We start from the raw sequence: 27,110 nt of genomic DNA, 5'->3' as shown, positions 1-27,110 counted from the left end.
CGGCGCCTTTGCTGTGATACTTTGACCCCACTCTGATTATTCTTCAGGCTAATGTGTCAAAATGGTTTGCTGCAATAAGAACAACGAGTGTGATATGCATCCGGGGCACTGACACAAGCGAGTTATGATGTTTTCTGCGTGTAAATTCCATCAGCATGTGTTTGGAGCTTGTGTAACGATGCAGCTATTATAGGCCATTAGAGACTTTCTTTACAAAGCCACTGGGACAGGCACCTGCTCAACTGTAAAGAATACTACTGCAGCTGCGGTGTTATGACATCAATTGTAATTTACGATAGGCTATGCTGACAGCAAATTATATTGCCTTATATTGTGCTCTCAACATGTCTTATTTGGTGTTCAGAGCATAGGTGTAATATTCTGCAGTGACACTGAGATAATACTGTAGCCTTTAAAACAGAGCATACTATGGGTGCATTACTATTATATAGGTCTTTAAATTGAATGCGACACTGGATTAACCCCTGCCACCAGTTCATTTATGGGTCAGTCGTGAAGTGGTTTGAAGGCAAATGGAGAATTGTTGTGCTAAATCTGAGCTAACAGACTATGATTGCTGAGACAGAGACAGGACTGATGCCCAAATATAATTTCCTTGGATTTCCTCTTGAATTTTTCACAATCAGGTTTAAGAGCAAACTCAAAACAGAAATTTAAGTAACAGAAATAAATATCCTCTTAGTAAATAATATTTTAAAGTAACACAATACTTTATGTAGATATCAGAATCAGCCATTGTACATTCTTAATAATCAACCCCCAGTTTCAGAATCCTAATATCTTTATCTATTGCCATTGTTTACAAGAAGGCATGTACCTAAAATTAAAGTTAGATAGAGCTGATTCATTATACAGACTTTGTTGCCATCTAGCGGTTCAACAAAGTACTGTGGCTTCCTAACATTTTTTTTTTGTGCTCATTTTGGTCCATTATGGAATCCTCATTCAAATATTTATGATAATCCAACTCTAATGTACATTAAATTGTAGAATGTAAAGAAAATAATCTGAAATTGCACAGAAGTTTGTTCTTTTATTTATCTTGATTTATCTTAATAGATTTTTTTATGCCTATTTAAAACAGTACTTTAACACTTTAATGACAGCCTCAAAAGTCATGCACTGAAACATCCTTAATGTGCCAGAAAAAGATTAATATACAATATATGCCCTGATAACAGATAACACACTGCAAAAGCCACAGCAACGCTATCATTTACTATGCAATGCTATCCATCCCATGTCTAGCTGCCAAACTTTAGAGTAAGGTGTTTATTGCTGCATTTGGAGAATTTGATCTACTGCTGAACAAAAATAAAAGAGAAATAAAAGAAAATACTTCCAGTATTTTTACAGGTGAATTCTGTTACTATATGATGCCAGTCTGATACACTATCTTAACTTCTTTTCTTTTTTTGATCAAATAAATTCAGCCTTAGTGAGCACAAGAGACTTCTTTCAAAAACATTAAAAAATCTTAATTATTCCAAACTTTTGACTTTTTTTTATAAGATAGGCTATTTACCAAAGTAGTAATGCTTCACCATTCCCAGTGGTTAGCTGCACATCTAGCATGTCATAAGGAGTTAATGCTATATCATCATGATGACAATCAAGTAAAGCTTGGGTGCAAAAAGTTAGGGATCATTTTGCTCTCCAATGGTGTCCTGAGGGTCCCTAGTAGTTCCGCAGGAGCCAGGTAGGCGCAGATATGCCTAACTGGCTAAAATAAGCCCACCACCAGGGCTTCTCAGTTCTCTCCTCTCCGTTCTCTCCCAGCTCTCTCTGGCTGTATTGCTCAAACTGATTAAATGGGTCAAAACGCTCATAATTGTCCAGCTCAGGGATGTTAAAGTAGTCAAGAGAGGGTTCTCGTGGGGCCTTCTTCAGCACAAAGTCCACTCTGCCCATCCGAACGTTCCTTGGCATGTTAATGCGCTTGGATACTTTAGAGTAGCCAGAGGCAGCTGCAGTCATAATGTGGACACCTGGATTCAACAATCTCCAGTAATCACCGTCCTCAGCTGTAGAGAGAGACAGAGGCTACATCAACACTCATTTACATCTGCATTATTCATTTCAGGTCAATGAAAAGGAACACAAGAGGTTTGTAAAAGTGTGTTGAAGGTTGCATTATGACTTTACAATAAATTGTTACCTGTAGTGATGTCATGTCGCAAGCCCCTAACAGTTATTGTGGCTCCTTTAATGCCATTTCCTTGTTCATCCTTCACAATGCCCTTTATACCTCTGTGGACCTACAAGAGTGATAAAGTAGCTATTTATCTTATCTGTTACCATATAGCCATTTAAAATAAGCCTCTCTCTCAAATATAGATACTAGCATAGTTAGAAGAGATCAGGGGCATAACTATGGGGTCTATAGCCCCACATATTTCATCTTGTTTTTCTAAGTTTTCCAGGTCTTGTTCTTCCAACAATTAAGAAGAAATCTGAATAATTAAAAAAAATAAAAAAATAAATATAAATATATATATATATATATATATATATATATATATATATATATATCAAAACAGTCATCCTCTCTTATGAGAATGGACTAGTCCAGTGTGTTGCTGTATCTAGGCGCAATGTTCATTCATTTAATTTGTTAGATACTGTTAAAAACACTTAAATAAGGTGAGGAATATGGGGAAAAAATATGAAGGATAAATACAACATAACATTTCATACCATTTAACCAGCTAAATAAATACAAGACACTGAATGGTAAGTATTAGTACTAGGTGAATATATCACCATACTTCTGATTCATTACTTTAAGAATTACAAACATTTTTTGTATTACAAGATTTCAGAAACTGTTTAAAGGTACACTATATTTAACTTTTGGTCGTCCAGTGGTTAAAAAACAAAACTCATGCATTTTGTGGAAGAACATTGTTTCGGATGTGACTCTTTGGATGAATATGGTTATCCTACCGCTCATAAACATTCACTACTAGGCTTAAAGTGTAAATTCGGCAATTTTTCAACCCGCTTTGTATTGCTATAAAATGGGTAGTATATGCAAATGAATGATGTTTACTCATTCTCCATGTTACCTGGATCAAGAAATTCACGTTTATTTGTCAACAAAAGTCCGCTGGACTTTTTTAGCTCCACGCTGTTAAAAATTGCTGTAAAAAAAGGCCACATTTTAATAGTAACATACTGTTTTCCATTAAAACAGTAATATACCGTAGAAAACAATGGATTCTGGGTAATATTTGTCGTGTTTGAGAAAGTAGCCAACAGCAATATACCGTGAATTGACCCTTCTCTGGGAGTTTGATTGACAAACGATCTAACCATAACGCCGAATCCCTCATTTTGTCCGACAAATCAGTCAGGAGTTCTTGGTGGACTTGAACTTGAAAAATGGTGTGTACTGACATCTTTCTGCGTTTGCAACAACATTCCTTCTCATGTTCATTCATGTTTATTTGATGCTATAAATTAACTAGTAGGAAGAGATGATCAGTTCACGAGCCGCTTGAGCTGAGGCGTTACAGCAATCTGTTACAACACATTAAAGAGCCACAAAACAAAACAAAACAAAACAAAAAAATTCTTTAAAAAAATTTACAGTTTGAAAGCTGGGACTTAATATCATAATATCATAAGTAACCTGCTCTGTCTTGACTGTCGACGTGTTGTCAGTGTCCTTTTATCATTCTGTTTGGCATGACAGTGCCACGGCTTGTCAGACAAAGCAACAGTAACTAAGGGGGGGCGGGTCTTTACGAAGGGTCAATTAACAGCGCTCAAAGTTGACACTCAGAGGTTGTTCCAAATCACACTATTCACTACTCACTACATTAGTTTACTAATACAGCCCACTTAAAAGAGTGAATTAAAAACAAATGAGTGACATCAGACACTGATGAACACCTGCTGTTAACAAGCAGAATCACAGAAGGAAAGAGAAACAAGAACAGAAACTTTGAACTTTGACGTTCACCATGATGGAGATCAGTGTTTGCTTTAGTTGGGCTCTTGACCCTTGATTTTTAAACATTAGTTTTGCTTCAGTCAATGATGAGCTGAGAAACACTGATGTTATACTGCATGTTGCTATATTTAAAGGCAGTGGATTTGTGAATTTGCTGATGAAGTAATGATCTCTTTGTTAAGTACTGTAGCACATGTGTACTTTTGTTAGCTAACGAAGGACTGCACTGATTTGAGTTAAAGTCATGTTGTGATTATTTCATTATTACACATTAAGTGTTTGAAATATCTATTTTCAGTGGACTTAAATGAAATAAGTTCACAGTATAAATTACTAACACTGTATAAATACTAGTTTTTAAACTTGGATGTTTTAAACAATTGGTTTCCCAAATGAAATGAGTTACCTTCCATGGTATTATTATGGTAACATACTGTAAAAAGGGAGAGCTGTAAACTAACAGTACACTACTGGTGACAACCACAGCTGCAAGTATTTTACAGTTATTTTACAGCAGTGTAGGGCTTTCATGAAAACTACAGATTATATTTTTGTATTCCCACCCATGGACAGCCTTTAGCCGCTGCCTACAATGTGCTGGATCCTTCATTGGACAGTAACTCACTCCCGCTAAATGTTTACTCTTTGAATTCTTCAACTGGGAACAATACAAGTCGACACCATTATGACTAAAAGTTAAAAAGTATTTCCTACTAAAGCAATTTTTCCAGCATTGAAGTACTCCTTTAAGAGATATAACCAGGATCTCAAGCTGACTAGCTGAAGACATCACCGTAGCTTTACCCATTAATAGACACGGTACTTCTTTGAAAATACATTCCAGCACAATAGATAATGCTTTACAATGAACTTTGTTAGAGAGCTACATTTATCGGTTCAATAAAATACCAATAAAATGATGAAACATGCAGAGGCGAGTAACATATGTAAACAATTTCATCCCGTCAGGTCTAAAATATAAATTATATATTATACTAGGTTTACCATAGTTAATCAGGCTAAGACAAAAACATGTTTTAGAAGAAAGATTGATGAAGTGTCAACTTATTTAAATTTTGTTAATTTTGAATAAAAAAGTTATATAGTGTACCCTTAAATATGCAAATGTGGCATTATCTGATTAAATATGCACTAATTTGCAGACATTTCAAGAACAGAAATATGAACATTGGATAAAACCAGATTCAGAATTCGTTTCATTCTGTTGACATATTAGTTTTTACAGGTTCTTACAGAATTGATTTTACATATCTATTTTTATGACAGAAAAAGCATAAACCCCTCTGTAAAAACCTTCAGAATATAGAAAGGTTACAAGGTTTGGTGTATGTGCTGTAATTTCTACTGAAGTTGAGATTTCTGGCTCAGTGCATGAGAAAAACTCGTTTTTTGCATGTAGTGTCATGCAAAAAAAAATTGCAAAGCAGTCTTTTTGTGTAATTACGTGTACAAGAGTTCAGTGTAGAGAAAATTAAATCAGGCACATATTTAGCATGGTGAGGAAATAAACAAACAAAACAAAGAGTCTATGCAGTTGCAACTCTGCAATCTACTCTTAGCTCAATGAGCCAATAGAACAGTAAACTCACAGACTCCATGAAGCTGAGCAGTGCCTCCTTATTCCTGAGCCACTCAGGGTAGAGCTCCTCCTCAGAGGGGAATTTATCACAGCCCAACTCCACTGTGATCTCATAACAGTTACTGTGCAGGTAGTTAAAATCTGACATCCCTGATACAATAACACATAGACAGACATGGGAAATAGAATGGGGCTTCAGAACACAAATTAAGATATTTTTGATTAAATCCAAGAGGCTTCTGATCCCCCAGAGAAAGCAACATAATTACCACATTCAAAGGCCAGAAAGGCAGTAATGACATCGTTAAAACAGTTGACGTGACTACAGTGGTTCAACCTTAACGTTACGAAGCAACAAGAATACTTTTTGTGCGGAAAAACAAAACAAAAATAACTTTATTCAGCAATTTCTTTTCTTCCCTGTCATTCTCCTTTGTAGTTGACATTGTAAACACAGTGCAGTGCTTTCAGGTTCTATGTCAGAACATCGACTCATTATTGGCCGGCATTCAGTTTTGGGTGAACTAACCCTTTTATAATTAAGCCTCAAAGACACAATGATTTTCTGTAAGGAAAGTGTTTACCTCCAGCAAAGCTATACCACTGTGCTCCATTTGTTATCCCTCCTTTATTGGCAAATGAGGCTCCACATCTCTCTGTGTCATTGTTGGACATTGTGGCATGGGCATCTGCATATATCCTAGCCAACTGCCTAAAGATCTACACACAGGAAATGACTTTGTTATGTAAAATAAGTAAGTGCAGGAGCTTCACCCGCAGAAAAAGTTGGAGGAACATTCAATTACTCACTTGTTCATCTGGTGTGGGTGAGTACATCCTTTCTTCTTGAGGGTGTCTAGAGAAGTCAAAAGGGTATGAGATGACCAGTTCTCCTCCATGTAGACTGGCAGATATAACGAAAGGATATGATCTTATCCATTTCATTACAGCATAGGTCTCTGGTGCAATTACCTAAAAAGAAATAAATAAATAAAAATAAATGAACACAAGATGTCATTTTAAAGTTTCTAAATGCTCTCTAAATAATATTCTATGTGATTTGTCACTTCATAGCTTCACTGTATAAACAAGGTACAGTATTGTCACTATACTGAATCACTGTATTGAACATTACAATAATACAGCAGATTCATATGAAAGTAACGAAACATACGGTGCATCCGGAAAGTATTCACAGCGCTTCACTTTTTCCACATTTTGTTATGTTACAACCTTATTCCAAAATGGATTACATTTATTTTCCTCAAAATTCTACAAACAATACCCCATAATGACAACATGAAAGAAGTTTGTTTGAAATCTTTGCAAATTTATAAAAAATAAAAAAATAAACAAATCACATGTACATAAGTATTCACAGCCTTTGCCATGACACTCAAAATTGAGCTCAGGTGCATCCTGTTTCCACTGATCATCCTTGAGATGTTTCTACAACTTGATTGGACTCCACCTGTGGTAAATTCAGTTGGACATGATTTGGAAAGGCACACACCTGTCTATAAGGTCCCACAGTTAACAGTGCATGTCAGAGCACAAACCAAGCCATGAAGTCCAAGGACTTGTCTGTAAACCTCTGAGACAGGATTGTTTCGAGGCACAGATCTGGGGAAGGGTACAGAAAATTTTCTACAGCATTGAAGGTCCCAATGAGCACAGTGGCCTCCATCATGCATAAATGGAAGAAGTTTGGAACCACCAGGACTCTTCCTAGAGCGGGCCGCCCGGCCAAACTGAGCGATCAGAGGAGAAGGGTCTTAGTCAGGGAGGTGACCATGAACCCGATGGTCAGCTCCAGCGTTTCTCTGTGAAGAGAGGAGAACCTTCCAGAAGAACAAACATCTCTGCAGCACTCCACCAATCAGGCCTGTATGGTAGAGTGGCCAGACGGAAGCCACTCCTCAGTAAAAGGCACATGATAGCCCACCTGGAGGACTCTCAGACCATGAGAAACAAAATTTTCTTGTCTGATGAAACAAAGATTTAACTCTTTGGCCTGAATAGAAAGCTTAATGTCTGGAGGAAACCAGGCACCGCTCATCACCTGGCCAATACCATGGTGTGGGGATGTTTTTCAGCAGCAGGAACAGGAAGACTAGTCAGGATCGAGGGAAAGATGAATGCAGCAATGTACAGAGATATCTTTGATGAAAATCTGCTCCAGAGCGTTCTGGACCTCAGACTGGGGCGAAGGTTCATCTTCCAACAGGACAATGACCCTAAGCACACAGCCAAGATAACAAAGGAGTGGCTATGGGACAACTCTGTGAATGTCCTTGAGTGGCCCAGCCAGAGGCCAGACTTGAACCTGATTGAACATCTCTGGAGAGATCTGAAAATGGCTGTGCATCAACGCTCCCCATCCAACCTGATGGAGCTTGAGAGGTCCTGCAAAGAAGAATGGGAGAAACTGCGCAAAAATAGGTGTGCCAAGCTTGTAGCATCATAAAAAGACTTGAGGCTGTAATTGGTGCCAAAGGTGCTTCAAAAAAGTATTGAGCAAAGGCTGTGAATACTTATGTACATGTGATTGTTTTTTTTTGTTTTTTTATAAATTTGCAAAGATTTCAAACAAACTTTTACGTTGCCATTATGGGGTATTGTTTGTAGAATTCTGAGGAGGATAATGAATTGAATCCATTTTTGAATAAGGCTGTAACATAATAAAATGTGGAAAAAGTGAAGCGCTGTGAATACTTTTTGGATGCACTGTACATTTGTATACAAATGTTATTCAGATATTCACAAAGAACATGAATCAAGTGTATTTTTGTTGTGCAACTGTATGTTTGATAGAAATGGCTATGCATTCATACTTCTACCTTATTTAACCAGTAGGAATCAGGGATGGGTATGTGGTCACTACGGAAATGTCTGAAGCGACGCCGATTGTAAAAGATGGAGGTGAGATCAGGGAAGTTGCGGTTCAGATCGAGATTCTGTGCATTGGTCCGACCGCTGGTCCATCCGTTGTACTCATGACCCTAAATGTTACAAATCCCACCGGTCAAAATTCATGGGCAAATTTTTAACAGGGCTTCAAAGAGAGTCACTAAATACGTAAAAATATTTGTATTACTCTCTTTCAATTTACATCTAAGACATTAGCTACACATCAAACTAAATTACTAATAAAGGAGTTAAACAATTTAACACATTTAATGGATCAGAAAGCGAAATATTAAAAAAGAAGGCAAGTGTTAAAAGACTGTAGTCGATGAAAATTTATACAAAGACAGAAAACATCAGAACCAGGCAAAGATACGTCTGTTAGTGTTAAATGAGTAGACCAACACGGTTTTATCCTCCTATTTAAGATTCAGACTAAGATTAGAATTCATTTTTATGTTATCTAAAACAATTTATGTGGAATTCATTTTATTTTTATAAATAAATAAATAATATTTTTTATAACAATTCTTATAAAACATTATTTGAAATTACTTAATTAAACAGTTGTTTCCAACACAACACATTATATTCTTAAACATCACCCGTGGTGACCAGTAAAAAGATTTTGAGAAGATGTAGATGAATCTATTAGTTTACCAAGCTATTGTTAAAATACTGCTGTGTTATATGACAAACAAAATGCGGCCAATAGTCTATTAGAGTGGTTAGTCAAGGCCTCCCTCTACCAGTTGTCCTTTTCAATTCATAGTTGAATCACTAGACCAATTTTATGTACCTTTTTTATGCTTGTTTTGCTATGGTTTTTATTTCCTAGGCAGTAATAAACTGTGCCAACATTGAAACACAATTATTCCACAATAGCAAGAGCTGTAGTTGCCTTGATATGGACTTCCTCCGAGGCCTGAACTGTTCTGGAGGACACTCTCTGGTGCAGGGAGCTTGCTATGGTCAGTCAGCCGACAAACAGACAGGCAGACAGACTCAGACAACAAAATATTTACTTCCTGGTAGATGTTTTCGGGGTCATTCCTATCGGCTACCTCAGAAGCGGCAATCTCATAGCCATCAGGATTCATGGAGGGCAGGATATGGATGCGTGTGGTGTTGATGAGGGTCTGAACTCGCTCATTGCCCAGCAGATACTCAGAGCACAGATACTGAGCCAGGTATATCAGCAGCTGTCGGCCGAGGACCTCGTTTCCATGCATGTTTCCAATTAATTTTATCTCCGGCTCCACTAGAGGGCAGTGAAGAGAAAAATGGGAACAGGAATTTAATCAAAGCTGAATTCAGAATAGTATACTAGAATAGTACTCTTACTATTGTTTAGAGCAGAAATAGCAAGAGAAGTATGCTACTCCAAATTCAGATATTGTGTCTAGGAAGGAGATTTAACAGGGGATGAAAAGATGTTTTTCACTCTTGTTGCAGTTCTTTTGTGAAATCTATAGTATCAAAATGTAAACTACCTACGAAAAGTTTTTGGGTTGGTAAGATTTTTCATGTTTTGCAAAGTTTTTGATTCTCACCAATACTGCATGATCAAAAATACAGTAAAAACTGTGATATTGTGAAATATTATAACAATTTTGTAACGTGTGGTTCTATGTCTGTTCAGTTTCATTGTGTTTTCATTCTGTTCCCTGTTCTGCTTTGCCTGAGTTCTGTTCCCTAGTTGGTTTCCTTGGTTATTAATTAGCTCTACACCTGTTCTGTTTTACATTGATAACCCTATCTGTGTTAACTAAGTCCTTAGTTTCCTTAGTGCATTGCCTGGTATTGTTTGTGTTATACGTGGTTGTACAATCTTTCTCCTGAGTTATCATGTGCCCATTGGATGAATGAATTATTAAAGACTATAGGCCTTTGCACACTGAGTTCGAAATTTTCGCATGCGTTTTTTCATATTCGTGATCCTAAAAATTCGTCACGCACAGAGGCCTTGCACACTGAGTTCGATGCGTATTAATGAAACAGTTGCAAAAAAAAAAAGCAAAACAATACAAAATGAAGTCTTCAAGCAGTGAGCATGATTTAGTTGTCGTCTCTCTTCTTAAAAAGAGAAAAATAAAGAGGAAATATTGGGTCCATCCAATCCCGAGATTGCATAGAGAGAAAGGAGAGTTCCACCTCATCAAGGAGCTGCTTGATTATCCCGAGCATTTCTAAGTTTACTTCAGGATGTCAGTGGCTCAGTTTGATGCTTTGCTACTGGCATAATCTGTCTTTATATTCTGTCTCTTTGTATTCCGCTGCTGCTTTGTGCTGTAGATGACGTGGATCAACTTGTCAGATGGCATTCTGGATTTTGGCACTCGCGTACGGTGGCTCTGAATTGTCAAAACGTCTCTCAAAATGCGTGCCACGGATGCGAAAAACGCAGAAAATCGAACCTGATTCGATTTTTTTTATGACGGACGAAAGTTTCGGAGGCAGTGTGTAAATGTGATTGACATAACGTGAGGTCGAACATGCAAAAGTTTTGGACACGAATTTCAGACTGTGTGCAAAGACCTTATTTCCTTAAATATCGATCGTTGTGCGCTTCACTACAACCACACGTGACAAATTTAAAATAATGTTTTTCTTTTTAATTTATTTTAAAATGTAATTTATTCCAGACTTGCTACTGCCAATACACAACATGCTGCTGTGAGCAAGTAAGCTGCGGCTGTACAATTTAGCGTACATGAATTATCCGTCGCAGATCTATACAGGTGGAGCTGGGGAAGATGGAGGGTTTCTGAAAACGCGCTTCAAACTGCTACAGCAAAATGCTGACCAAGTATTTAAAGGATGAACAGGAAGCTCATTGGCTACTGATAAAGTAGGAACCAATCAGCTGTGCCCTATAGAGAATGATGTGATTGCAAGCAGATTGAGTTAAGGATCTATCAGCCTGCACCATCAGTTTTATGACAGAACTTTGTATTTCTTTGAAATATAAATCTTTTGTAACATTATAAATGTCTTTACTGTCACTCTAGATACATTTAATGCATATTTGCTGAATAAAACCCTAATCTTTTAACCCTTTAATGCATACCTCGGGTCTTTAGTGACCCGGGACGTCAATCACTACCCTCCTCCTCATTAATTTTTTAAAGTTAGACATCAACCTTCTTGGTATTCCTCAATCAATTTATTATAAAGAATATAACAAAAAAAAAATCATAAAATTACATAAGAATGCCTATTTTTGTATTCATTTTTGTAAAAATTGTATAGGGTCGCAAATGACCTGAGGTGTCTATGAGTGTATGTATATTTTTTCGGCAATACAATAATTGAATCTTAGATGACGGAAGTGCAATTCACCTTTATTCAACAAGGTGGCAATGTCTGATACACAATGCTGAAGTGACGACTCATTCAGACAGAAAACGAAATAATAAGAAACACATGAAATGGCTCAGCGATTTACTGCAGAGCAAGTACTGAACACAATCAAATATGACTGTAACTGTCACTGGATGGATCTGGTGAAGCTGTTAGCGATCGAAATTTTCGATCGAATATTGAATATTGATTTTGAAGATGTTGAAAATTATATAGTTTTGAGAATATGTTTGAGATCGCGAATGGGCTCATATTCATGACCTCAAACATAAAACTAGCCCATTATTTGCTGAATTTACTGGGAAATGAGCTCTGACGAGGACAGTGATGATGGCATAAAACATCTGCTCAAACGGAGCCCTTTCAAGCTCCAAAAGGTAACAAAATATGATTTATTTTATTCTTCTGTAATTGTTACTCTAATATCAGAGGAGTTTTATATTATCGTGACAGGTAGAGATCCTTCCGTGTTAGATATAGATCCAGGTCGATAAAGACCCGAATATGTAAGAATGATTGGCGAAACAGTCATGCATTTAAGGGTTAAAAAAATCTTACTGACCCCCAAATTTTAAACTGTAGTGTACCTCATACTCACATAGGTCATGTTGTCCAGGGTTATTAGAGAATTCAATAACCAGTAAGTCTTTTCCTTCCACACTGCGTCCAATGCTGTACGTTTGTGAGATATGGGGGCATTTTGCTGCTGTCTTCTTCAGGATGCTGAACATCTGAGAGTTAGAGTGGTAAGTGAACTGAATGATAGTGGAAAGACCACCATCAGATATGTTGGCGAAGGCCACTTCCTGCTTTTCTGAGGGGAGAAAGTATGTATTTTTCTTAATACTTATAAAATAAGCTTACTTATTAATACTTTTTAAGTATAAATTAAGTATTTAAGCATATTAATATTTTTTATGAACTGTAATTTTTAACTCTTACCTCTTAGCTCTGACAATGGGTCATAACAACCCTCCTCACGGCCAACAAAGAATCGGTCGCAGTCCAGAAAGTAAGGCCATGCCATTTGTATGGCCTCAAAGGCATGGATACAGCTTTTTTTCACCATCTCACATGTGCTACGGCACGGCTTCATAAGTCTGCCGTCTTGACAACGTGGAGCCAATACGGAGCAACCCAACAGACGGATGTCTGGAGAACACTCTCCTTTCAGCAGCCCATGGATCACGCTCAAGAGAAGGTACTCTGCACCCATCTCTAAATCCTGCCGTGTACGGTGGCCCACAATGTTGGGGAATGTGGTGTGGCTGTAGGGCACATCCTGACAGTAACCAAGCACCATCTCTATGCACTGTGCTAGAGACAGGAGAGAAAGGATTTTACATTAAAATCAGTTTGAGGCTGGTGGAGAATGGAGGAAGAATGTGTCGTGGGCAGTGTAGCACTATTTTAATTTAATATGGAAACTAAAGAGAATTATATTGCTCCAATTTCCTGGAATGGAACAGTTTGTGGAATGTCATCTGCAGTGGAATGTTTTTAATACTACATTTTGAAGGGAGGGCCTCATGAATCAAATATATGGACTATTTTAAAGTTTCAAGAAAAGAAATGCATGGCTGCTTCGATTATTCAGCCTATTAGTGGCAGTTTAATAATAAATACCTTCTTACAATGACAGTATGTGACACCCAGCATGACAAGACATTACTGCTAGTTTAATTTATCAGATTAATTTTTTGGCCTTTATTAAACAAATTACAGATTGCACCTTATAAGCCATCTCAAAACTTTTACTTAATCACCCTAAGGCCTTTAAATGCATTTTATGTCTTTCCCTTTCTACAGTGATGTGGACAAGTCCCATCTTGCAGTGGTGTTTGGTATTCACCATCCCTTACATGCTAGAGCTGTGAAACACTAGAAGTTTCTGCACTTTATTTCAGAAAAACAAGCAACATGATGATATAACAATTGTGTATTACATACAACTATAGGTACATGCAGTAACCTGACTCACTATGCACAATGTAATAAAATGAATACTTACGCTTCTCTCCTGCAGGTGTTCTGCATCTTCCTAAAAAACAATTATTCACAGAGGATGTTACAGCTGCTGAAGTCGATGCAAAGCCTGGTCTCTGAAGGCTAGATGGCAGTAGAGTACACAGTGGAAAGAAAGACATTTTTCTGCACGAATATATAAATGTCAAGCCTTCACACTTGGCGCGTGCATTTGTGAATAAGCAAAACGTTATTTGACCTCTGAGCATTTATACTGCCAGTCAAAAGTTTGTAGGTTACACACCCTCTCATTCTTTATTATTGCTATTTACACATTTAAATTAGTAGTACGGTTTATTATTGCTAATATTTTAAGCTAACATTTTTGCTTTTTAGTAAAGGCAGCAGCCCGTTGCCTCAATTAGCCTACAGTTCTGGGCATTCAACCAACCAGCTTGATGAGGTGCATCTTAGGATGCTTTTTAAACAGTATTTAAGCGTCTTGTGAACTTATTTTTACTTTAGCGTATTGATAAAACAAACTATTAAAAAAAATGTTTATTATTAATATTTTTGCAATAATAAAATGTAATATGTAATAATAATATCATTTGTAGTCACAATTTATGCTTACAAAAATAAAAACTGCTTTAATTTTTTTAATAAAAAAATATTTTTAAGATCACGAGAAACAAATTCAAAACAGCGTTCAAATTTGTGACTATTAGTGTAGTTATATTGTAAACGTCTCCATTTTTCCCTCACATAACATTGCATGAGTTAACTGTAGCCTATTAAAGTTGGTGTAACATTGAATGAATGTACAACGTTACCTATTGCTGCTTCTTCCGGTGTACATTGTGGTGGGATGCACAAGCACGTCGCCAGAGCGCTTAAAAGAATTAAAACCGTGAGCATGTTGTTGTCCATAAACTGAATGATGTGGCAGTCGCTACGACGTACAAAGTTGATCATCTTCCGAAAAGTCCCGCTACCCCCATCGCTTAAGGGAGAGCCTGCACGAGCACCGCTGCCAAATGATCAAATTACAGCAAAAAAAGTTTCTCCCGTAGGCGGCCGCTCTTCTGCTGTGTCTGGGACCCACTATAATTATAGTTCTTTCAGAAAGCCTGACTTCACATTTACCCTTATTGTGGTATAGACTTAAAAAAATCAATGCCGCGTTTGAAAAAAACAAAAACAAACAAAAACGTACTTTTTTCCATTTCCAAGAACGTGACTGTAATCCCTATGTGTGGTAAATTCACTTGCCTGGACGGGATTCAGAAAGGCACGTGGCCACCTGGCTATATAAAGCCCCACTTCTCGTTGTTTTAGACCAAAATCTAAAACCTAACAGCTTATAAAGGAACTCAAGTAGCTATGTTGTATGAGTAAGAAACAAATCTTTATTCACTGGAGCTGATGAGGAGCCTTTTGAAAAACGTGTAGAATTGGCATTTTTAAGTGTACATTAAAAGCCTACCACAAAAGTTATATCTTTTGTTTTAAATTGCACATATTTTAGTGCTTGCTGTTAGTATGTCATAGGTCAAAGGACACAAGGGTCAAAGGACAATGCATGACAGATGTAGTATGGGAATGTATACTAGGCCTACCTGCTGCATTTCTTTATGAATTTAACTTAAAATTCTGAACATACACTATAAACTAGTTAGCATTATGTGTTGAATTAAATTGTATTTTTACATTTTTATTTGTAAACCAATACAGTAATTTTAAAGTGTGCAATCTGCTTATGGTAATAACACATTAACTGCATTGTAAGCTGTGCATTTCAGTATGTCTTGTTATGTTTCCAAAATGTTTCTTTTTCATGTGACTGTCAACTGTAATTTAGACACACATAACTTCTACAAAACAAATAACAGTCACAACCAGAGAGTGATAATGGCAGTTTGATAAGGCAACAACTGAATTAAGAGAATATTGAATCAAATAGAAACAGACATTTTAAGATAGGCCTAATTTTCACCTTTCAAGACAACACTGGAGTGACTTTAGTACAGGTTTTAATGGCCTTGTGGCCCTGCCAGAGGCTGCTCTTGGCAGAATAAGGCTCTGAATATTTAATTACATGTGAGATTAATGTAGGCCTACTATTATGAGTCGATGGATAGTGAAAAAGTCAAGTTTATCCAAATAAATTTATATCTCATGCTAGGCAACAAATATCTATACAATACTTACTCTTCTACTATAATTATTTTTATTTCAGAATGAACATTATAATACACGTTATAGGACTATGTTGTGAATAAAGTCATATAACAGATGAGTGTGCAAATGGTCTGAACTCAATAAAAGAAAATCCAGTGAATGGCAAACTTTGTGGCTTTCCAAGGTTTATACAGACTTAGAAATGATACAGTATAAGCCATTATTTCAGAAATTATAGGTAGTTTCGTTTGGCATTTTGCCATTAACTAACCAGAGCCCACTGCTGAGCACGTCTTTCTGAAGGTGTCAGTTGTCAGTCTTTTTGACCTGCTCTAGTGACAGTTATCCTTCAGCATATTGTTAACCCTTTGTGAGTAGCATCCATTTTCTATGTCCGAGGGGCTGCTGTGACCAGACAGTGTGTATGAGTTCCGTCCCAAAATCCTGTTGAACACTCCAAAAAGGGCCTTCTTATATTGTTGCCGTAAGAGGGAGTACACGAAAGGGTCAGAGGCAGCTTTGCTGTACATCAAGCACTTACTCATGATCCCCCAGTAACGGTCGATTTTTACTGAAGCAGTCAGTTCAGTCAGTCTATGAGAAAAGAAGGATATATATTAGGCTATTATATAAACATTCAATATGGCACTGTATTGAGGGAATTGATATATGACCATGCTGGAAGCAAATTACAAGAAATTAGTGTTAGTGTTAGTACTGAAATTTTAAAAATATGATGCTTTGAGCGCTGTTGAACCTCTAATTGGCCGTTGTGTTCACGCGCTCAACAGATATGTCTGTGATTGGCTACAATGATCAGCGCTTCAAAAACATGTTGTAAATAGACATCAAGCGCTTACACAGATACACACAGGCACTTTCAAATTCAAACACTTCCGTGCCTTTCAAATGCTTGTGCATTGATCATTGTAGCCAATCACAGATGTATCTGATGAGTGCGTGAACACAAAGACCAATCAGAGGTGTTTACGCATCAGTTCAACAGCGCTCAATGCGTCACATTTTTTAAATTTCAGTACTGACTTGGTATCAAAGTCATTACTTTTGACAGCACTAGTTCTTAGTATTTTGTAGTCTGCAGTAGGATTATTAAAGAGGTTGCTTTAATAATCATATTACATAATAGGGCTCACATGCAACAAAATTTATTCTTTTTTTCTGGGCGATAACGGTGTAAATGTTCAATACCTTCATTGTAGCAAGGCATTAAGATATACAGAAATTGACTTTCAAAAATAAACCTACTCTGAGTAATATTACTTAAATTGAACTAGCCTCAGCTCGGTCTCCTCTTACTGTTACACATAGGCCTATGCTAATATTGCCATAGAAACAATAGGCCTATCTGTATCATGGCAATAGCATGTGCACATTGTTTATAATTATTTTTATATTTTCCATTCTACTAAAATGTATTGTCATAAAACAATACCGTGTTATGACATAGGGGGCGAAGCACAGGACGAACGACCCGATGAATATGCAGATTTTCTTGGTGGCCCTCTGTCTCCTTTTCTTCTGCTCCAGTAAGCACCGTTGTTTCACACTAAAAAGTTTCAAAGAATACGTCAAGAATGCATATGCTTACAATATGTAAACTGTTCTCTGTTTGAACAGTTGATATATAATGTTTTAAACGTACCTTGGGTGAATGTCGACAAGTAGCAAAAGTGTCTGCACCGTTATAACGTCTATCCTCTTACAATGGAAGCGAGCCACTTGAAGTACTTTCAGGTAGGTAAAGCACAGGATGAAAAGCGAGATTGCGAAAGTACATGCGTGGAACACTATGGTGAACACAATGAAGTGACCACGGCTCCCATCACCGTCTCTCAGGTGCACAGTGCATGACGCGTACGCGGGGCTATAGTCGACCCACGACAGCAGGACAGCAGTAAGCGAGAATGCGAGCGAGTGAAGCCAGGCATAGATGACCATTAGCGCGACATTCTTGAGTCTCATTTTGCTGGAATAAGTCAAAGGAAAAACCACGGCTATCCAGCGGTCTATACTAAGAGCTGCCATGCTCAACATTGTGTTGGTAGTCAGAAAAGTATCCATGAAACTCACTGTATAACAAAAGTGGTCGCCAAATGGCTTTTGGCGTTTTACGACCCCAAGTAGGGTAGAAGGCATGTTGAGAACGGTGATGAGGATGTTGCAGAATGACAGGTTCACGATGAAGATCCCTGGTACCTGTGCACGAACTTGTGCGCTGCATGTGAAACATACTAACACTAGCAAGTTCGCCACGAGTGACACAACTGCAATTACAACGATGAGTAACTCCAGAAATATTTCCAATAAGTTCATGTCTCTGTCTAAAGTCAATAACGGCTGATTTGTTGCGGGGTTTTGTCCGTGATATCCCCAAGGGTCCTCGGTGGCTCATCTTTGCTGCTTTCCATTCTGCTTTGGTAAAAATGAACGCTGTCCAGTGTGCTGAAGTTATCTCTGACTGACTTGATTACCATCACATCCTTTAATTAAGCTCAATCCTGTCGTCCACATTGATTAAGTTAAAATGATAATTTTTTTGTATGTTTTTATATTAGGCACCGAATAACAACACGTTCGAAGGTGAATTGAGAGCGCGCAGCCGGAGCGCGTGCTCATGCGTATTAGAATTATTCTTCTCTGAGCGCTCCGGATCACGTGCAGCCAGTTTATTACATGTGACGTTTGCTTGATAAACATGCAGTTTGGCCAGCGGGAAAGATGGAAGAGATAGATTATTTTAAGCCTAAGGAAGTTGCAAAGCTCAGTTCAAAAATAAAAGAATCGATGCAGTACCTTTTGAGGTCTGTACTGTAATATAAAAAAATGCATATTTTAGAAAAATCATTAGCTTGATTATATACACAGCACAATTGTGAGGATACTTAACAGGCTGGAACCTGTCTAATAAAGAGCTGAATTTAGCCATTGATCAGTGAAGGATTGAGAGATAGTTTCTATATTACATAGCCTGTCTCAACTCACTTTATATGGTAAAGGTAAAGACTTTTTGATATACACTCTAAAAATAAATGGTGCTATATAGTACTAAAAGTGGTTCTTTGGCTTGTAATCATAGGGGAACCACTTTACGTGCTGTATAGCACCCTGTATGGTCTTAAAGTTCACCCAAAAATGAAAATTATGTCATTAATGACTCACCCTCATGTCGTTCCAAAGCTGTAAGACCTCCGTTCATCTTCAGAACACAGTTTAAGATATTTTAGATTTAGTCCGAGAGCTTTCTGTCCCTCCATTGAAAATGTATGTACGGTATACTGTCCATGTCCAAAAAGGTAATAAAAACATCATCAAAGTAGTCCATGCGACATCAGTGGGTTAGTTAGAATTTGTTGAAGCATCGAAAATACATTTTGGTCCAAAAATAACAAAAACTACGACTTTATTCAGCATTGTCTTCTCTTCCGGAATCCTTTCCATTGAATTGATTCCACTGAATTGATTCCATTGAATCCTTTCATCTGTCACATATGACTTTATTCAGCATTGTATTCTCTTCCGGGTCTGTTGTCAATTCGCGTTCACGACTCCGCTTCTTCTTCTTCTTCTTTCCTGTTTTACGGCGGTTGGCATCCAGCTTACTGGTGCATTGCCGCCCCCTTCTGCTCCGGAGTGTGGTTCATGACTCCGCAGTGACGCTGCTGATGTAAGACGCTGCTGACGTGTTATCTGGTGCGCCCGAGCTGTATTCTACATTGTTTGTATTTTGGTATTGCTATATTTTTTTAAAATGGTGCATAAGTGTGCATGTTGCAGATGTCCTAATCGCCAAAAACAACCACGGCGACGTAAAAGTGCATTACCAACGCCGACAGATGAAAGGATTCAATGGAATCAATTCAATGGAATCAATTCAATGGAAAGGATTCCAGAAGAGAATACAATGCTGAATAAAGTTGTAGTTTTTGTTATTTTTGGACCAAAATGTATTTTGATGATGTTTTTATTACCTTTCTGGACATGGACAGTGCACCGTACATACATTTTCAAAGGAGGGACAGAAAGATCTCGGACTAAATCTAAAATATCTTAAACTGTGTTCCGAAGAGGAACGGAGGTCTTGGGGGTTTGGAACGACATGAGGGTGAGTCATTAATGACATAATTTTTGGGTGAACTAACCCTTTAAGTGGTTCTTCAGTGGTTCTTTGGGGTGGTTAAGGTGCTATATAGCACCATACAAAGAACCTGTTAAGCCCCTTTAAAGATTCTTTACGAGCCAAAGAACTACTGTTGGTGTTGTTTAGCACCATTTTTGTTGAAGAAATAAAATGCAATATGGCACCTCTTATGGGTACATAGCACCATTTTACAAAGGTGCTAGAGCACCTTTAAAGATATGGTGCTACATAGCACCAAAAGTGGTTCCCCTTTAGAGCCAAGAACCACTTTTAATGCTATATAGTCCATTTCCTTCTGCATTTCTTTCTTTCTTGGGAGTACAAATGTGAAATGTGTTTCTTTATACGCACATGTAAACAACTGCTCAGCAGGTAAAGCTAGGGCTATTTTTTCTCCATCACCATGGCAACTTGTAAAGCATGGGCTTTTATTCCATATTTTGAGGTTTTTTTCTTCTTTAAACACTGAGGACCATTTATGAAACATGTCTGTCATTGTGGTATTTTGAGGCAGCTGATCCTGTGTACAATGAACCCCTTAAGGATTTTCTTTCTGGTTGAAAAAATGATGATCGAAAAAATTGTTTATTGAATACTAAAAGAAAACCAATGCCTGACCCTACTTAACTAAACTCCAAATCACAAACAATATACTGGCATTGCTATGTTTGCAGATGGCTCTTACTAAATACATCCAAGGCTAATCTGAATAATACTTCATTTTCCCTCTCAGTTTGGTTAAACTACCTGTATTATATAAGATAGTATATTCAACCTCTGTCTATTATGTTTTATTTAAGATGATTTCAGACAAGAGTCATCTGCATTCAGAGCCAGGTGATGATGACGATGAGCATGCAGTGCAGGTTAAATAAAAGAATCTGTGTCCATCACTTCATTGGTAACACATCATACTGCATCACATTATATTATACATACAAATGAAAATGTCTCTGCTGTGATTCAATTTGCAGATATACAAAAAAAAAAAAAAAACACCATGAGGCTCCAACAGTGCTTCAACAGTTTACTGTCACACATTGAGATAATAAGTGTATGCTCATTTTAGATGTCTTGCTGGAAAACCTCTTTAGAGTGCTGAGCAAATGTCCTGTGGTAAAGAAGGAAACCTCTTTGTGTTCACATGTTCAGACCCTGAGAGGATGTTACGCAAGAAAGTGCTGATGACAGAACCACTTAAGATGTCAGCAGTCAGGGTATACCTCTCTCTTTCTTTCCCTCTCTCACTCTCTTCATACATATATAAAGAGAGAGAGATTACATAACATAAGGTTGTTTGCTGTTCTTATGGAGGTGTTCTGTACCCACATCCATATGGACACCCTCTAGCCATTTTTGTCCCATAAAGTAGGCTACAACCACATACATATTTTCTCAAACACATACTTTGATTTTTTATCATGGTGGGCAATTTACATTGACCTCTGCTGTTTTTGTACAGAGATAATGATATTTTCCCTAACCCCCATGGAATTTTTTTTTGCATTTATATTAAGAAATATATTTAATGAGGCGTTTAGGCGAATGGTGGTTGGTACCATGATGGTGATTTCGCAACCCAGGCTCATTGGAAAGTGAAATGTCTAGTGAGTGGTACTAAAAGCATGTTCAGTCAAATCTGAAACAGATGAACATGAATCTGGCAATGTTTTATTAAGTTGGCTGTTCTAAGTATCATGGTAGTTCGGAAATGAAATGTTTAGAGTGGAGCTAAAGGTTAATGCTTCGCGGTTGAAAATGACGCATTACCTACACCAAACTCTAAACATACCTGACAGTTTTAAAGGGTTAGTTCAACAAAAATGGAAAATTCTCTCATTTATTACTCACCCTACAGCTGTAAGATCTTTGTTCATCTTCAGAACACAAATTAAGATATTTTTCATAAAATCTGATGGCTCAGTGAGGCCTGCATAGACAGCAATATAATTAACACTTTCAAATGCCCAGAAAGCTACTAAAGACGTATTTAAAACAGTTCATAAGACTAAAGTGGTTCAACCTTAATGCTATAAAGCGACGAGAATATTTTTAGTGCGCCAAAACCCCCCAAAATAACGACTTTATTCAACAATATCTAGTGATAGGTGATTTCAAAACACTGCTTCATGAAGCTTCGAAGCTTTACGAATCTTTTGTTTCGAATCAGTGGTTCGGAGCGTGTATCCAACTGCCAAAGTCATGTGATTTCAGTAAACGAGGCTTTGTTACGTCATAAGTGTTTCGAAATTCCAATGGTTCATGTAACTTTGGCAGTTTGATAAGCGCTCCGAACCACTGATTCGAAACAAAAGATTCGTAAAGGTTCATTAAGGAGTGTTTTGAAATCGCCTATCACTAGATATTGTTGCATAAAGTTGTTATTTTGGGGGGTTTTTTGGGCGCACAAAAGATAATCATAATTTTGTGTAAAAATAATAAATTGTTGCTGTTTTTCTGCCTCTAGTGTTCATTTTCAGCTGAAAACTGCAGTGATTTGTATATGTATTGGTGCTTGTTTTAATTTTGCAAAAAATGTAGATAGAGGCACGTTTTTCAAATGCAATGATGCAATTTCAGGATTTACGATTTCCTTGTGGGATATAAAACATGACTCACACACACAAAATTGTCATTTATTGTGTCAACAATATTAATGAACCTACATTTGACCCGATCCAGGATCACATCTGCTACAATATTTATGTCTTTATCAAATTAAGCAGCCTATAGTGTCATAAAATCAACTGTTTGCAGAACAGTTAATCTATCCAAAGTAAACCATGACTTCCTGTATTACACCCCATATTTAGTCAAAGGCATGATAAGGGCACAGTAATTATTGACAGGTTCATTTTCTTTATGTAGTAAAAGCAAGTAATGTAAATATATATGCAAACACATATAAGAGAAGGACAGGAGTAGAAGAGGAAGAGAAGACCGGTGGCTCTGCTATTGCTCCAGTTATATTAATATGATAAGACAGGTTGACCATCCACAGCCTTCAGCTTCCCTGCACCACAGGCACACACACAGCAGGCGGGCAGCATTTGAAATAGATGAAAATCGTTTCATCCCCATAGATGTAAAATAATGTGCTTTCAGTTAAGACTCATAACTTCTGCCATATTTTTTTCCCTCCAAGACAGACAAAAGACATTGTGTATGGTGGACTAATTAGTTCAGTATTTCTGTAAATGGCATACATATATAAAATGGACATTGTGATGCAAACAGTGTATATTTGCAATTTTTACACTAAAGGTGCAACAGTTCTGATCCTTGTTTCATTTTATACATCACAAATAAATAGTTATTTTCACAGGGGTGTGCAGACTTTTTATATCCACTGTATATAATGGTTTTCAAATAGACCTACTGAAATCTGAAAATGACAGACCGTCTTTTAGGTATACAAGCCTTAAATATAACATGCTTTTTCCTCCGCACTGCAGCCTTCAGTAAATAATTCACTAAAAACTCATGTCGCCTAAGTTCAGCTGAGTCTAGAACTGGGCTCATTGCTTGCAGTTCTTGTATGTGATGTCACATGTGCATGTTTCCTCAATCATTTCGATGTGTAATTGTATTTTAAATCTTAAATATTAATGTTAAGTATTAGTTTGAATTAACTCCATGATTTTTCCATTGCAGTTTGCAAGTTTAAGGGAAGGGTGGGAAACAGTTTCCGCCGCTCCTCTAAACGGTTGCACCTGTATTGTTTATCACGTGTCATATTTCCAGGACACTTTACAGAGCATCTTTCCCACAGACATCAGCTCTTAATTAACTCAACAGACATGACATCTCACAACAGAAATGTCAGGTCATAAAATGCAAAGAAAGAGGCAATAAAAACATTCCATAAATTATTCAAGTTCAGTATGAGACTATATCTGTAGGCTGTATCCTGTCACTAACTGATAGTGTAAGCATCTATATGTTGCATTATATGTTTTTCTCAGGAAAACTGTCTTGTTTGTATTTCTTATCTGCTTACTATCTGCTAACTTTGTTGTGGGTGCTGATTAACATCTTGTACTTTGTGTGACTATAGTGGCTAAAAACATGTCCAGATGGTTTATTTTTGAAAGTGGGATAGATGGGCGTCATCCCGGAGCACAAGTTTTGTAAGAATAAAGTTGATAAAATAACCCTGAAAAAAGATTTAATCACATTGAGTGAAAGTGGACCCAGAGCCAGGCTAGTCTGGAGTGAACCCAAAGGCTGTTGTGAAATACGCTACTCCTCCACAAAAATCCCATTAATTTTCCAGCCTCTCAAGCGCTCTGGGGTTTGAAGGAGTTTACTGCTGTGGGTAATAGTTCCTGTTTAATTCCTTTGTTAATGGAGCAACATGTTACACTAAAGCGACTGGAATTTCAGTTTTGCAATGAACTTGTTTTCCCTTTAAATTTAATGGGCTCTCCACTTGTGTGTGTGGATGGGGTTGTGTTCACTCAAGATCCAATTCATTATTAATTATGAGTACACCATACAACATAGTGAACATCCTAAAGCCAAGAATTTCATCTGAAATAACTATTGACATCATAAGACATACTGTCAGCACTTTATTATTTGTCAAGATTGCAGCACTTAATCATATCTAATATAAATGTTCCTTTTTCTAGTAGAAAGTTTTTTTTATTTCATAATTTTTAAAACAAAAAGCTGAAGTTCATTTTTATTTACTTGTGCTCTTGATTTAAACAATGTGACAAAGCCATTCTTACCCTGCCTGTAAACACTAACATCTCTCCTTTTTTTTACAAGCCACTTAGCATCATTTTGCCTTGTTTATAATAAGATTGCACAAGCCCCCCAGTGATGTATTCTTTGCAAGCAGCACGTCTGTTATCAGTACTGGCTCCACGGGCTTATCACAGTCCTCCCATATTCCCCAATACATACAGTCCACAAACAATAATACACAATACAGATGGAATGTATTGGACACAGCTCACTAAAAGATAGTTTATGCTAAAATGAAAAAAGGAAAAGACATTTTAAAGTCCGCCTGTGGTGAAAATCAAGTTTTTAATGTTTGTATGTCTATGACTATGTGGTGTTTTTAATATGCTTTAAGACAAACCATGTGCAAATTCACAAGTTGACCATTGCTACACAAACCCGCGGTTTGAAATCACTGGTGTTTCTAACGTCACAAACTACCTTGTAACCAATCATGTCAACGTGCCGGCGGGCTTTAGCATATCATTAAAGAGGTCTGACTCGCGAACGTGAACATGGTTTGTGGAACATTAGCAACACATTACAGGTGCTGGTCATATAATTAGAATATCATCAAAAAGTTTATTTATTTCACTAATTCCATTCAAAAAGTGAAACTTGTATATTATATTCATTCATTACATACAGACTGATACATTTCAAATGTTTATTTCTTTTAATTTTGATGATTATAACTGACAACTAAGGAAAATCCCAAATTCAGTATCTCAGAAAATTAGAATATTACTTAAGACCAATACAAAGAAAAGATTTTTAGAAATCCTGGCCAACTGAAAAGTATGAACATGAAAAGTATGAGCATGTACAGCACTCAATACTTAGTTGGGGCTCCTTTTGCCTGAATTACTGCAGCAATGCGGCGTGGCATGGAGTCGATCAGTCTGTGGCACTGCTCATGTGTTATGAGAGCCCAGGTTGCTCTGATAGTGGCCTCCAGCTCTTCTGCATTGTTGGGTCTGGCATATCGCATCTTCCTCTTCACAATACCCCATAGATTTTCTATGGGGTTAAGGCGAGTTTTCTGGCCAATTAAGAACAGGGATACCATGGTCCTTAAACCAGGTACTGGTAGCTTTGGCACTGTGTGCAGGTGCCAAGTCCTGTTGGAAAATGAAATCTGCATCTCCATAAAGTTGGTCAGCAACAGGAAGCATGAAGTGCTCTAAAACTTCCTGGTATACGGCTGCGTTGACCTTGGACCTCAGAAAACACAGTGGACCAACACCAGCAGATGACATGGCAGCCCAAACCATCACTGACTGTGGAAACTTTACACTGGACCTCAAGCAACGTGGACCGTGTGCCTCTCCTCTCTTCCTCCAGACTCTGGGACCCTGATTTCCAAAGGAAATGCAAAATTTACTTTCATCAGAGAACATAACTTTGGACCACTCAGCAGCTGTCCAGTCCTTTTTGTCTTTATCCCAAGCGAGATGCTTCTGACGCTGTCTGTTGTTCAAGAGCGGCTTGACAAGGAATGCGACAGCTGAAACCCATGTCTTGCATACGTCTGTGCGTAGTGGTTCTTGAAGCACTGACTCCAGCTGCAGTCCACTCTTTGTGAATCTCCCCCACATTTTTGAATGGGTTTTGTTTCACAATCCTCTCCAGGGTGCGGTTATCCCTATTGCTTGTACACTTTTTTCTACCACATCTTTTCCTTCTCTTCACCTCTCTATTAATGTTCTTGGACACAGAGCTCTGTGAACAGCCAGCCTCTTTTGCAATGACCTTTTGTGTCTTGCCCTCCTTGTGCAAGGTGTCAAAGGTCGTCTTTTGGACAACTGTCAAGTCAGCAGTCTTCCCCATGATTGTGTAGCCTACAGAACTAGACTGAGAGACCATTTAAAGCCAATATTAACGTCTGGATCTGTGCACAGCTGAATCATCAGACTTTATACAGGTAAGCAATTGGACAATAGCAAAAAATGGCAGATGGAGCAATAATAACTGTCATAATCCACAATATCATGATATTTTTAGTGATATTTGTAAATTGTCTTTCTAAATGTTTCGTTAGCATGTTGCTAATGTACTGTTAAATATGGTTAAAGTTACCATTGTTGTTGGAGTCCGTATAATTCATAAACAACTTCATTCTTTATAAATCTCTCCAACAGTGTGTAATGTTAGCTTTAGCCCGTTAGCCACGGAGCACTATCAAACTCATTCAGAATCAAATGTAAACATCCAAATAAATA

At 37.5% G+C, this 27,110-nt stretch overlaps 2 protein-coding genes across 3 annotated transcripts; both read right to left on the bottom strand.

Annotated features, from left to right (window-relative positions):
• Window positions 1-1,034: 1,034 nt before the first annotated feature.
• On the bottom strand, window positions 1,035-14,928 carry cpz (carboxypeptidase Z). Of its 2 annotated transcripts, none has more exons than XM_048196787.1 (11): window positions 14,648-14,928; window positions 13,861-13,890; window positions 12,792-13,166; window positions 12,448-12,663; window positions 9,512-9,747; window positions 8,420-8,581; window positions 6,390-6,551; window positions 6,164-6,299; window positions 5,590-5,729; window positions 2,180-2,279; window positions 1,035-2,045 (listed from the first exon to the last, which is right to left on the bottom strand). In XM_048196787.1, the coding sequence occupies exons 1-11, from the start codon at window positions 14,787-14,789 to the stop codon at window positions 1,699-1,701; spliced, it is 2,046 nt and encodes a 681-aa protein (XP_048052744.1). In that variant the 5' UTR covers window positions 14,790-14,928; the 3' UTR covers window positions 1,035-1,698. The 2 variants fall into 2 exon arrangements, with proteins under 2 accessions (XP_048052744.1, XP_048052745.1); XM_048196788.1 differs by having other exon boundaries at window positions 9,551-9,747; window positions 14,648-14,927.
• A 109-nt stretch (window positions 14,929-15,037) lies between these two features.
• gpr78a (G protein-coupled receptor 78a) lies at window positions 15,038-19,093 on the bottom strand. The gene is made up of 3 exons (XM_048196789.1): window positions 17,659-19,093; window positions 17,449-17,562; window positions 15,038-16,589 (listed from the first exon to the last, which is right to left on the bottom strand). Exons 1-3 carry the CDS (start codon window positions 18,327-18,329, stop codon window positions 16,328-16,330), a joined length of 1,047 nt encoding a protein of 348 aa, XP_048052746.1. The 5' UTR covers window positions 18,330-19,093; the 3' UTR covers window positions 15,038-16,327.
• Between the last annotated feature and the right edge of the window lie 8,017 nt (window positions 19,094-27,110).

This window comes from Megalobrama amblycephala, linkage group LG7, assembly GCF_018812025.1.
Source record: "Megalobrama amblycephala isolate DHTTF-2021 linkage group LG7, ASM1881202v1, whole genome shotgun sequence".
NCBI lineage: Eukaryota > Metazoa > Chordata > Actinopteri > Cypriniformes > Xenocyprididae > Megalobrama > Megalobrama amblycephala.
Note: the sequence above shows the minus strand (reverse complement) of the source record. Positions and strands in the feature narration are given on the sequence as shown.